This window comes from Pavona decussata, unplaced genomic scaffold, assembly GCF_977016875.1.
Source record: "Pavona decussata unplaced genomic scaffold, jaPavDecu1.1 SCAFFOLD_78, whole genome shotgun sequence".
NCBI classification, from domain to species: Eukaryota; Metazoa; Cnidaria; class Anthozoa; order Scleractinia; family Agariciidae; genus Pavona; species Pavona decussata.
In genome coordinates this window covers 1,428,281-1,441,193 of record NW_028145496.1, presented here as the reverse complement: position 1 = coordinate 1,441,193, position 12,913 = coordinate 1,428,281, and the positions used below count along the sequence as shown (strand labels likewise).

Below are 12,913 nucleotides of genomic sequence, written 5' to 3'. Positions count from 1 at the left end.
GAAAGGTTAGTCCGCGGCCCAACTATTAAGATCTGCTTCTCGGAATCACGTGAACTACATTTCATCTGCGATTTAAACGGAAGTTCGTAAAAGCTCCTGTTAGTCACTCACAATCTTTGGGACAATTAAAAACTTATTCATGTAGAAATAATGCACAAAACTCGATCTGCAAGGACGGTTAAAATACATAAATGAAATTAATTAACTGCCAGCCGATTAGCCTCGTGTTGATGCACTTATAATCTTCCGCTTTACGTGGCATCACTGATCGTTGCATAACATTTTTTAGTTCCTGCAATACCAAGAACCTGAGCTACGCGGCAAAGAAGTTTGCATCCGAGGAAGCTGCAGACCAACAAACAACTTGCAGAAGAGTCACTTAAGGCGTAGTCTCCCTCGCAGCCGTTTTTTGGGCCCAAAAAACGGCTGCGAGGGAGACTACTTAAGGCGTTAAATGCCATGAACATGGAATCTTACTGGAACAGTTCCTACGTAGACTTCAGTCCAAAATTTAACCGTGCTGAAGCAAGCGAACACGATAATAACATAACCGTATTCACCTCTCAAGTTATCGTCGCGTCGTATTCCATGCTCTTTTACTTGGTCTTACTTCTCTTGTGCATTCTTGGCGTTTGCTTCAAGACATGCGTCAAAATAGTCTCGTCCCAAGCCACGTTAAGTTTATGCTGTTTCTTATTGGAGCACTGATGGTTTTTGTCAATATATTCATCAATTCAAACAAGCTCGACGTTAAGATCTACTTCCGCCTTGCTGGCGGGTTTCTGATCGGAATAGTGTTCGTGATCTTCCGGGCGCTGCACTGTTCTTTTCTAAACCAGAAGACGCGCGTAAAGGCTGGTTTTCACAAGCGACGGAGTCGGAGTCAGAAGCGTAGAGCTTATGATCTCGTGAAAACAGCGTTCCGACTCCTGAACGTAAGCGACGGAGTCGTAAGCAGAGTCGGAAGAAAATGGAAACGTTCTGATTCTTTTGACTCCGATTCCGTCGCGCTTATGACTCCGCTTACGACTCCGATTTTTGATTTTCACTACGTCATAAGCGCTCTTACGACTCCGCTTACGACTCCGACTCCGACTCCGTCGCTAGTGAAAACCAGCCTTAACCAGTCTACCTAGGAACAACAACAGCCTTCAATGGGTTTCGTCGTTGGAGTGATAACCATCCCTTTGATCATCACCGAAGTGTTTCTTCTTGCATCAGCCTACGCTTCCAAGGACACTATTGACTCTAAACAATCTCGGAGGTTTTGGATCCTTGTTTTATCAGACAAGCTAACTTTTCTCGTTCAGAAGATCACTCAGGCGATTATTTATATCATTTTGCGATTTGAATAAGAGGTCCACATCAATATTGATTGATTGATTGATTGATTGATTGATTGATTGATTGATTGATTGATTGATTGATTGATTGACTGAGTGATCAACAAATTCTTGTCTCTGGGACACACGAGTAATTTGCTGTTCACGCTGTTCGTACCAGTCCTATCAGGTGTTACTAAACAGAGTAACGCAGTAACGGTAACGAGTAACGGCAAAAATATCCCACAGGTTAAAAAAAAATCATAAAAAAATAAAGAGAAAACAAGTGACGGGAAATAGAATTCGACTAGAAAAACAAAAAGTAAATAAGAAATGAATTAAACATAAATTGCCAACGTAGATCGCGTGGAAAGGAATCGAGGATGTCTTCGCGCCAAAAATATCGCGTGGCCAATTCCTCCTCGGGTCCTTCCTCGATCACAGCTGGTGTCATGGAAGGCAAGCCCCTGAGAGGTTTTCTCCCTCTTGTATCGCATAGATTTGTTTAACAGAGGACAGCTACACCAGCAACTATAACTGAAAACAAGGAGTTGTTTGTTTGTTGTCGTTCTCGGCTTCGCTGCTTCATTTATGCTTTTCCTGTAATATCGTCGTCATTTCGGACAGTTCAAGGCAAGGTTTTTCTCATAGGGTACAAACACATTTGCGGGCAAGTTTTCGAATCTTTTAGCGGTCAGAGTAAGAAGCAATAAAGCAAGAAAATGTTTCTTAAGTAACGAACAGATTCAGTGATTATGTGGCAAAAAATCGTACTTTGCCATTTCAATTCGTTCCAAAAATATGGCGCAATATGGCTTGTAATACCGAATGACTTGTTATCGAAGTACAGTCAACTCTCTCGCGTAAGCGACCACCCTTGGGGCACGACAAAGTGGTCGCTTACGGGAAAGATCAACAAAATAAGCCTAATACTGGATTGCTAGGTTGATTACATAAAAATATTACCTTAGCAGCTAAAATTGGGCAAATAGAAACTAATTTATTTGATTTTTTCACATCTATTCATTCTTCTGATGAAACTTTGTATACCATTTTGGAACAGATCACTGTAACAATTCCCGTTTACCTACAGATCTGATTATAGCTAACTTCTCTGTCTGTAAACTGTTATTATCTGTCAGCAGTCTGGGGTAGCGTCATTAAAAATTGAACTCTTGTCACTTCTGAGTAATGATTTACTGACGATCACTCGTGATTATGTTGGGTGGTCGCTTAGCGGAAACGGAAAACAAAAGAAGATGTGTAATTTCTGGCCTAAAAAGTGCTCGCGGTCCCTTAAGAAATCTGAGTGGTGGTCGCTTACGAGAGAGCTCTTGAAACAGTATTTAACTGAGAAACAAAACGGTTGTTTACGAAGTGGTCGCTTGCGGGAGGTGGTCGCTTACGAGAAGTGGTCGCTATGAGAGAGTTGGCTGTATTGTATGTGATTGTAGAAATGGAGCAAACCAATTGACTCGTGATTCAAAATATACATCAATTTCTTTCGCCTGCAGCTGCGTTTATTTACTTTACCAAGGTATTTAAATAGAAATTTGATATAGTGTATGTGCGGACACGTGACCCTTGATTTACCGTCCGCCATGTTGGAGGACCACTTTGATGGGTTTTCCCTGTGTTTACCTTTCAGAGTACGGGCAGCGCAAGTGCTTTTAAGATATACCTCGCGTTCTCCTTAACGTTGTGAATTAAAATCGGAAAGGTAGCTAATTTACAGTGCCCTTTTGTCATTTGAGGTGTATTCAACCACAAAGCCCCCTTCTATCGATTTTTTGAGCCCTATTTCTTTCAATTTCTAAAACCGATTATTCCGCTTATTTTGTTTTGTAGGCCCGATTATTTTTAAATTTGAAAACATGATCCCAGTGTTGAAATTCGGCGAAAGTTACAAAAATTGGTTTTAGTGCAACAGTTTCTTATAAATTGGGATCATTTTCATTTTCGACATGGCTACGAGTGAAAAATTTAAATGGTTTTTATGAGAAAAATTGCCTTGATCCACGTGCATTTCAGTGTAAGCAGCCTTCGAATGATTAAACTAGAGCCTGTGTGAATTGGTGTTGTTGATATAATGCCGTCGTTTTGTTTAATTGTTGGTTATGGGAACAAAAGCGACAAGTGTCCGAATGTAGCATTTGCCGTGTTCCTAACATCACATCACAGTACCTTCTGTAAGCTTTAAATTGATGTGCGTTGGAATAAAAACTAGTATCGAGCACAAGGTACGAAAGTAAATCCATGGATTCAACTGGTGGAAGGCATTCCTCGCTCAACTTTTCGCTGGGATGATAAGCGAATCTATGCTATCAAGATACCTATATTTTACCTTGCCTTCAAGGTTTTCGCTATAATTTGAGAGCATCAGAGGCTCAACCTCTGTTGTTTCCGTCGCCATTTATTCGTCCTTCAACATGGCCGCCGGGTAATTTTGTGACGTCATCCGCACACACACTATATAACACCAAGCAAAAATGTCAAACCACTTTTGAAACATTTTTTTGTCTCTTTTTTTTTTTTTTTCGTTTTTAACTCGGTTCCTAACTCGAAAGATAGGTATCCTCACATTTGTCAGTCAAGAGGCGGCAGTTCTTGGTTCTTGGTTTCTTTTCTTTTTGCCGTTACTCGTTTTCTTGTTACTCCGTTACCCGTTACTCGTTACTCGTTACTGCGTTACTCTGTTTAGTAACACTTTAGTCGGCAGATAGCATCTACCGGAAGTTAATATCTTCGGACTCCTGTCATTGTATGAGTGTCTTCAAGAAGACATAACAATCAGACGTTTTCTCCAATACAGAACATACAAAGCATATAATAAGGCAATATTTTATGTTAATCTTTTTTCACCTGCTTCGTCCGTTTTGTCTTCGTAGGTTTGTTGTTTAGGTGCCGTTGGATTTACTTGTTGGATGACAAAAGCACCAAACGCCGCTCACCGGGCACTTACTGACGCCATTCACTCGTCTTACCTTTCCTGGGTTGCTGTCAAGTATATAGCACGTGGATTTGCCACAGTATTTCTGATGGGATTGTTCCTGAAGATGGACGCTCGAACCATGCCCTTGAATAACCTGACCGTGAAGTTGAATCACTTTCTGATGCCCGTTTTGATGCTGACAATACTTGGCACATTCTTAGAAAGCTTGATTGACCAGTATGTTGGGCCGCTGGACAGCAGACTTCAGTAGGTATCGGGGAGGGGTAGTCCGTAAGGTTTTAATCAGTGGGGAGGGGGGGGGTGCGGAGGGAGGAGCCCACCCCCTTACCCTTTGTTGTACTAATTTCTACCAAAATTGTACCCCTCTCATATGCATAGATCAAACAATTAATGCCTGTTTTATCAGTGTCAAAGATAAGTGAGCGAACAAGATATTCAGACGCGATATTTTACAGGTGTCTAAGAAGTCAGTAGACGTATAAATATGGCCATGCCTATCGCCTTGTTAATAAGATCAACTGTTGATGGTAGTATTTAACGGAGTTTTGGCGCTGGTAATAGTTAAAATCAGAGGGATGCTTTGCCATATCTTCTAGAAGAGATCAAGAAATGTGAGACCGTGACATCCTCCAAACATTTATAAGGAAAGATGTGAGAAACAACGTACAGTTTATAATCTAAAACTTTTTCGCTGCTTCAAATATTATCATGTTCATTTAATCCAGTATAAAAATGTGTTTTTTTTTTTCACAGGCATGAGATCAAAGAACTGAGCCTGAATATTTTGTTTGGCATCGGTCCACCCACGTATCTTGGTTTCGTGATTCACGTGTTTCTACACTTGGTTGTCATCCACTCAGAGATTGCAAAACAACCCCACGACCGGAGAAATGACAGGAGTCCTCCAAGCTTGGTCATTTAGAATAGGACGAAAAAAACATAATAACTCCTTGGAGCTTTACTTGGAAAACGACGTCTGGATCACAAATCAGAAAATTACATACCCAGCTACTAGTAGCAATCAATTGTAGGAGCAGACGTTCCGGAAACGCCCGTTTGTACAGAGGGTCGAGATTAAGTGGTATACAATACTTCACCTGGGACATTGAACATCTTCTTTGATATGTCCATAATATTCGCTTAAGATTTAAAATAATATTTTACAAGGCTAAAATAGTTAGAAGAAAAAGAACCCAAACGTCTTCGACTAATGAAGTTATCTTCAGGGTAAAGGACCGTCATGCATGAATATTTTACATGTTTTAGGTGATTCCCGATGGGAACAGTTTCGCTACGTAAGAATGAGCTTGTTTTCTCAGACTGGGGCTCCATTGTTGGATCATCAGGCCTTCAACAGTGCTGCGCTTGTGAAAAGATTTGGCCGTACAAAGTATTCGCCAAAAGTCACAAAATTATTGTATGCATATATTTGTATTTTCTGTTGTAATAGTGGGGTGAAATAAAGTATTGTTGTTGTTGTTGTTATTGTTGTTTAATGACTATGTTTTATTCATTTTTCCATTGCACCGTTAATAAAAGGCAATGGTTATGGAACCTGGCAAATTTCTTATTTATATGTTTTTGTTAGCATTTTTGGCCTTGACCGTGCACAAACCACAATAGATTTTAAACGTGGTGGGGCAACTGACCAATAGAAACGTTCCTGTTGAGATGTTCAGCTGTAGTGTGAACACTGAAACAAAGGATTGTGCATGGTCGCGGACCTCCCAACATAAGTAGTCTGCAAGTATATGGATCAGCATTATTTTCTTAAAAAAGCTTTTTCTTAATCATAAAAATTAGGAAATATCCTATTACGATCTCGTCAAAAATCAGTTGATGCGTTCAAAAGTGGAAGGTAGTAAAAATGTCGGTAAAACTAAACCATTTACTTAGTTTAGATTTGTCACTAGGAACGGACATAAATACGGTTCTTCAAAAACATAATAGTTGAACTGAATAATATCAGAAGATTATAAAATAAATCAATATGTTCCGTTGATCATGAATTCCTCAGAAGATAACGATGATTCACTGCCATTAAACCCTTGGCTTCCTCATGGTTTAAACTTTCAATAATATCTCCTTTGTTGTGAATGGCATCCGCGTAGGTATTCAGCGAAGCTGAGTTCAAAATTGCATGATTCCACTGTATTACTCTGTGCCCATGATTGGTGTACATCCAGGCTAGGACCTCATTGCTGATCATGCTTATGTCCGACACGGATCGTCCAAAAATTGGAATCATATCTGAATAACGGTATGGATAGGCAACCCTCTTAAGCATTATACAAAGGCCTTCAGTACCGTCACAGATTGTTCCATTCCGGCATTCGAACAGCGGAGAAACTCCTAATGCCTCCACAAGGAGAGGAATATCACTTTTTTTTCACCCGAAAATCAGCTTTACACTCGGCGGGGTCTTTGTTTACGGGAGAAAACTTTTCATATGCTGCGTGCGGAAAAGGAAGATTTTGAGGGCTGTATGCCTCGTAAAGCGGAAAAAACTCTTCTTCGTCTATAATCTCTTCTTCTAAGGAAAAGAGAAGAATTTCTTGAACTTTCTGAAATGACTTCGCAGCCATTGCTTCACAGATTTTGTTCTAAGTCGTCTTGCATCGCGTCGCAAATCTTAACCTTATTAGGGACCTTAAGCAGTCTCGACGTGTCTGTGGACGACGACGAGCGTGACCGAATAGGACCTGGGGCCCGTTTCTCGAAAGTCCCGGTAACTTACCTAGCCCGATAAGTATATTTTTAAATGTTTTTTCGCCGATTACACAACGATTACAGACATGGTACTTCGCCAATGTTTTCATAGAATAATAAGATTTTAAAATTTAGTATTCAAAGCTAACAAAAATTGACTATTGTCAAGAAACATTTATCACCAAAGACGTTTATCGGGCCCGGTAAGTTACCAGGACTTTCGAGAAACGGGCCCCTGGGCCGAGGACGCCGTTCACGGTGGGAAAAAGAAACGTTTAAGCAAGCTGGTCGGGTTGACGACGCCGAACGGCGCGAAAAACAAATAACAAATGTTTTAGCAAGCTCCCGACCTCGAACCTCTGAAAGTTGTAAATTGCGTCATGCTTCTTTTAAGTCTTGAGCACAATACCATTAACGAAGAAGAATTCCCTCTTCTATCGGAAGAGTTTGAATCGAAGCATCCTGAGAACCAGTGATTTTAAGCTCGTTTTAAGCGGTTACTTCTGCCGCAATTTGTACGCCTGGGCACCCTGGATAGAATGCTTCAGTAAAAATCTAATCTTAGTTTTACTGAAATAGTCTCTCTGGACAAATATTTATACAGTCATAAGCATTGAAGGCAAACTAAAACACCCACGGTTTCTTTCCCACCGCCATCGAGCAATTCAGCTCTCAGTTTTCTAACTTGACGGATATATTTGCGTCCAGCTTTCGGTAAAAGGCAGAAAATAAGTTTCCTTTGAGCAAATTTTATTATAAATGGACACAAAGATGAGACAAGTGAATTTTAATACTTACGTTCACTCGAAGACGGCAAATCGGTTGTTTTGACGTCCTCAACCATTCTCGACTCCAGAGCTCTTCTGCGCATGACCGGTGGGGAGAGAAGAGCTCTGGCAAACCCTGGTACCTATATCGCTCCTGATTGGTTTACGGCTGAAACAGAAAAAAACAAAAGAGACTTTTGTCTGATTGGTTAATCTCTTTCCTAGAGCCCAGGTTCCGATTACACGCGCGCCAACGAAAACATTATAAACAAACATGGCGGCCAAAATAAGGATTTCTTGTTCATGCGTTTTCTTTAATCACGATGGTGGAAATAATGACAAGGATTTTTTTTAAGCCCAAGGAAACTTTTATGGCAGAATTGTTCGCTTTTGGGAGCGATCGAATTTTTCTTCCGCGACATCTGCCTCGATGTATTGCGAGCACAAGCATACATACTGGGCTGGAGGAATTTTTTTGTCGTAAATATTGCAACAGAAGTAAATGGTGATTGGCCGTATCTATAAAGGACTGAGAAAATTCAGCCGTGGCTCTATCAATCGAGGAGAAAAGGTAACTTCAATTCTTTTAATTAAGCTGTATGTGCTCACCTTTAAATTATTTCAGATCAGTTTGAGTTTGAGTTTGTTTAAGTAAGAATGATTTTCTAAAAGTGACCGGCAGAATTTCATCGAGTTTCTAAGCAATTTTAATGTAGGCTTTGTTTAAGAGGGATACACGCAGAAATCGTTTGATTGCTGGCTCATCCAAGGTAGATAGGTTTCTAATTCACTACCCTTGCATACAATACAGCCGTTTTTTGGTTTTTATGTAAATTCAACAAGCCCTTTAGCTTATTTAATTAATACGTTGTAATGTTCAGAACCAATACTGGAAAATAAGTTACTTAGTTCCATGCAACTTATGATTTACAAGTCAAGGTTCTGCCCTTTTGCTTAGTTTGATATAAAAATTATATAATGTTTTCATGTGTTTACAAAAGGAAAAAGGTGAAACATGGGCCTTTGAAAAATTCCCCTCAACCACAGCAACTCTCACTACATCTTTTATTTTAAAACCGTTATTTTTCAGGTGAAAATTTTAAAGAAGTGAGAGGGTTACAAGAGGCCACTCAGACTTCTTGTGAAAACAACAAGGACACATCAATTAATGAGCCCAAGGAATTTTTATAGTTTCATTCCAAACATACCTGGAGATGTGTGGTGGAGGGGGGGGGGGGGGGGGGTGGTTACTTAAGTGTATCGGTGAAAGAGAATTTGAATGCATGGGGCAAAACGTCCAAAACTAATCCACTAGCCTAGTAGACATAGCCCCCTAACTTTATTATTCATCATGCTAGAAGCTTTAAGCAGACTGCAGTCATCTTTGCAAAGTGAGAACCAAATCTGTTTTGCTCAGGGATACCAGCACTGGGAATGGGTTAGCTCTTAAACTTGAGACTACAAAAACCGATACAGAACACAAACACATCAAAATCTTTTGTGTATGCCTTATTTCTTCTTAAAATATAAAAATGAATATTATAAGTCTAATAACATTCAATGGAAATGTTTTTGTAATCTCATCGTTTGAATGCAATTTGTTTAACAGAAATTAATTGTTCAACCATAAATCCAAGAACAAAATTTCACATTTGCCCTCGAAGCTTCGCTTCGTGGCCAAATATTCATTTTTCGGACAATCTCTCAGCCACGGACATTATCAGCCGACAGACCAGCCGCCTGAAGGGGTTTATTTACTAAATGTTGGATCGGTAGTATATGCTTTTTACGCGCAAGTGAAACTGGGACATGCCAATGCCAGTCGAAAACCTCCGTTTTTGCCTGTCCCGGTCCACACAAAGACGCTGACCTCCGTTTTCAAAAACTTCTACTCTAAAGAGCGTTTTCGAAAACCTCCGTTTTCGCAGACATACTCCTCCGTTTTCGATCGTATTAGTGTGGATGGAAGGCGAAAACGGATAAAAAAGTATTCGTTTTCAAACCAAAACGCGTTAGTGTGGACGGGGCCTGAGTCCTCAATTCCTTGTTGAAAAATCTCCTCAAGGATGCATTTGACGGTATTTCGCCTGGTAAACAGACACCATCCAACCGATAATCTCGTATTGTAGGTCGTCACTATACGGACTTGGCTTGCATAACTTTTCAACTTCCCTGAGGTGTACATAAGGTATGGGGAATCGCTCTGGCCTTCCCCTAGCCATACTTTAACCCAAAGTAACACACCAATGGTATGGCTGTCGGAAATCGATTCCATGCAATAAAAGGCTTTCAGAATCGGTCGTACTTAATTACCTACTTGTCAAACTAAATCACTTGATAAGATCAAAGAATGAAATAATTAAATATGTTAAGTGAAGATTAGGTTTCTCTATGGACTGGAGAGAGTGAACGCATTGAAAACATTGAACATTGTGACCAGGGACCAGGGACTTGAAATAAAACGTCTTCTATACTGAGAATTGTCGTGGATTTCTGAGGCCACGCGGAGGCGTTCGCGACATGGCCAACAAATGTTTATTCCAATCCTTGCCATCAACTACAAACTCGGCCCGCATACAAACACTACTGTTTCCCAATCCTTACTTAACATAACCAAAATAAAAATATTTCTTATACAAAATCCTATAATAGAGAAGTCCAAGATGTTAACTTTATTCCGTATCCAGTCTCCAATCCATTCTTCCAGGGGATGGCCTTTTAGAATATTTTCCCACGCACCAACATTCTGATGCATGCCGCCAACCAAAAAATTATCGGGGTCTCTTAATCGTAAATTCTAAAGAACTGGAGATACACCCGACAAAATTACATCTTTCCAATCGGACAGTGCTGCTAGCCCCTCCAGATCGGGGACCCCGGAAATATTCACCCACTTGAACGACCGTCGCTGTTCAATTTCAAGTGCACGATTTCGAAACTCCATCCACGGGTCTGAACGTGAAACATTCCCATTTTCATCAAGCGGGATTATCTTTCTCTTATGTCCCACATTTTAACGAGGTGAAGAAAAAATAGAGTTTAATTAAACAGGGATCACGCAACACGAAAAATGGAAGAGCACCAAACCTGAGCTAAACCAGCGACTACAAGAAGGCAAATCCCGGGGTTCCCGATCAGGAGGGAGCAACTTCAACACGTCTGAAACAGAACGTCTGGTGGTCACCGAGAGGTACGGTAAACCAACAGGAGTCACTCACCCCGACCAAGAAAAGGGTAAAACGAACCTATACCCAACCGAAAAGGGCTACAAGGTGCGAGGGAAAATAGCTAAATGAAATTAAATAAAACGCGAATGACATACCGGGGATTAGCAACCAATGCACTAATTACAAATACATTTACTTGAGAATCGAGACAATTCATAGAGAAATCAGAACTAAGGTAACTGAAAGAAAAACTAAAGCAAGAAAAAACTACGCGAACACTAGCCGAATCAGCCCATCTCCAATTGGTAGAACAATACCTCCTACCGATCTAAAGCTAAATTTCACAAACCATTGTTCATCATCGAGGAGGTTGAATAAACGATTATTATTATTATTATTATTATTATTATTATTATTATTATTATTATTATTATTATTATTATTATTATTATCATTATTATTATTATTTTTATTATATTACAATTATTATATTGTTAATTTAATCTATTGGCGTTAGAAAATTACAAAATTAGACCATTAACGTTAAAGCGTAAATAAATATAAAACATAAGGACCAAAGGACCACATATAACCCGCAATAACACAGCTAAAAATAAAAAACCGTGAACACCACGATAAGTCTCACAAAAAGATGACCCCTATACAGGTATCTGCGGACGCTTTGGATCCTGAACGACATCGACAAGACAAAAACCGGCCCCATTAGGCAACAGCAAAGCAAGAATAGTTACGGCCACTTGAGGCAAACCCCACTGGGAGCTAAGTACAAGAGGCAATTAGAACTAAACAAATATCACCGAACCAGAACCTTACAAGCAAATTCATAAACACCTCTCACGGCTTTCGGCATTTCAACAAACAAATTCAAAACAATCCAAAACACCGCGTTTCGGTAAATCACAGTATAACACAAGAAAAAGGAGTCTCGACGCAAAGACTTGTCAGAACAATTCTCAATACAAGGTATAAAAAATTATTTTTAATTTTTTCAATAACGCGCCAGGCAACAATACACATCACAGGTAAGTTTAGCACGTGCAAAAAATCTCGCCACTACGACAAAACCACATGCAAAAATATTCGCAATCATAGACAATATCAGCCTTTGCTTATTTAAAAAACAATTACCACGCCGCCACAAATGACACCACACAGGCAAGGCTAGTGAACACGTGAAAATACTTCAGCCACTTCAGGCAAAACCACACAGGCAAAAAAATCTCACAATTCCCGACGCCGCCACAGGCAACACCACACAGGCAAATAAAAAACCACGCAGGAAAATACTGGCGCCACTTCAGGCAAAAAAAACCACACAGGCAATTCACGCAATTTCCGACGCCGCCTCAGGCAACATAGCCTCCCACGCAGACGTTCTTAGGGGTTCGTCACGCGTTCCTACAGGCAACACCACACAGGCAAATTTTACCCCACAGGTAATACTGCCACAAACAATTACCACGCCGCCACAAACGACACCACACTGAGGCAAGGCTAGTGAACACGTGAAAATACTTCAGCCACTTCAGGCAAAACCACACAGGCAAAAAATCTCACAATTCCCGACGCCGCCACAGGCAACACCACACGGGCAAATAAAAAACCCACACAGGAAAATACTGCCGCCACTTCAGGCAAAAAACCACACTGGCAATTCACGCAATTTCCAACGCCGCCTCAGGCAACACCACACTGAGGCAAATTTTACCCCACAGATAATACTGCCACAACTTCGGGCAAAACCACACAGGCAATTAAAGTAATTTCCAACGCCGCCCCAGAGGATGATACGGCACATAAGCAAATTTTACCCCCCAGGTAAGACTAGCCGACTAGAAACTATCCCGCCAGACAGTCAAGCAAATTCTAGATACCTTACTGTTCATGCAAAAATGAACAAGCACAACTTGGGGTATCTCGCCACTACATGCAAACTAAGAACAAACACGAGGAATTTAACTAGTCTGCGGCACG

General features: G+C 40.5%; 1 protein-coding gene and 1 pseudogene across 1 annotated transcript; both read left to right on the top strand.

The window, feature by feature from the left end:
- Window positions 1-210: 210 nt before the first annotated feature.
- LOC146476256 (uncharacterized) lies at window positions 211-1,355 on the top strand (annotated as a pseudogene).
- A 2,800-nt stretch (window positions 1,356-4,155) lies between these two features.
- Window positions 4,156-5,718, top strand: LOC146476255 (uncharacterized). Its single transcript, XM_085114790.1, has 2 exons — window positions 4,156-4,521; window positions 5,029-5,718. Exons 1-2 carry the CDS (start codon window positions 4,247-4,249, stop codon window positions 5,195-5,197), a joined length of 444 nt encoding a protein of 147 aa, XP_084970916.1. The 5' UTR covers window positions 4,156-4,246; the 3' UTR covers window positions 5,198-5,718.
- The last annotated feature ends 7,195 nt before the right edge of the window (window positions 5,719-12,913 follow it).

Coding starts and splice junctions, on each gene's coding strand:
- LOC146476255 (XM_085114790.1), top strand. CDS start 4,247: ATGACAAAAGCACCAAACGCCGCTCACCGGGCACTTACTGACGCCATT. Junction 4,522..5,028: donor CCGCTGGACAGCAGACTTCA/GTAGGTATCGGG, acceptor TTTTTTTCACAG/GCATGAGATCAAAGAACTGA.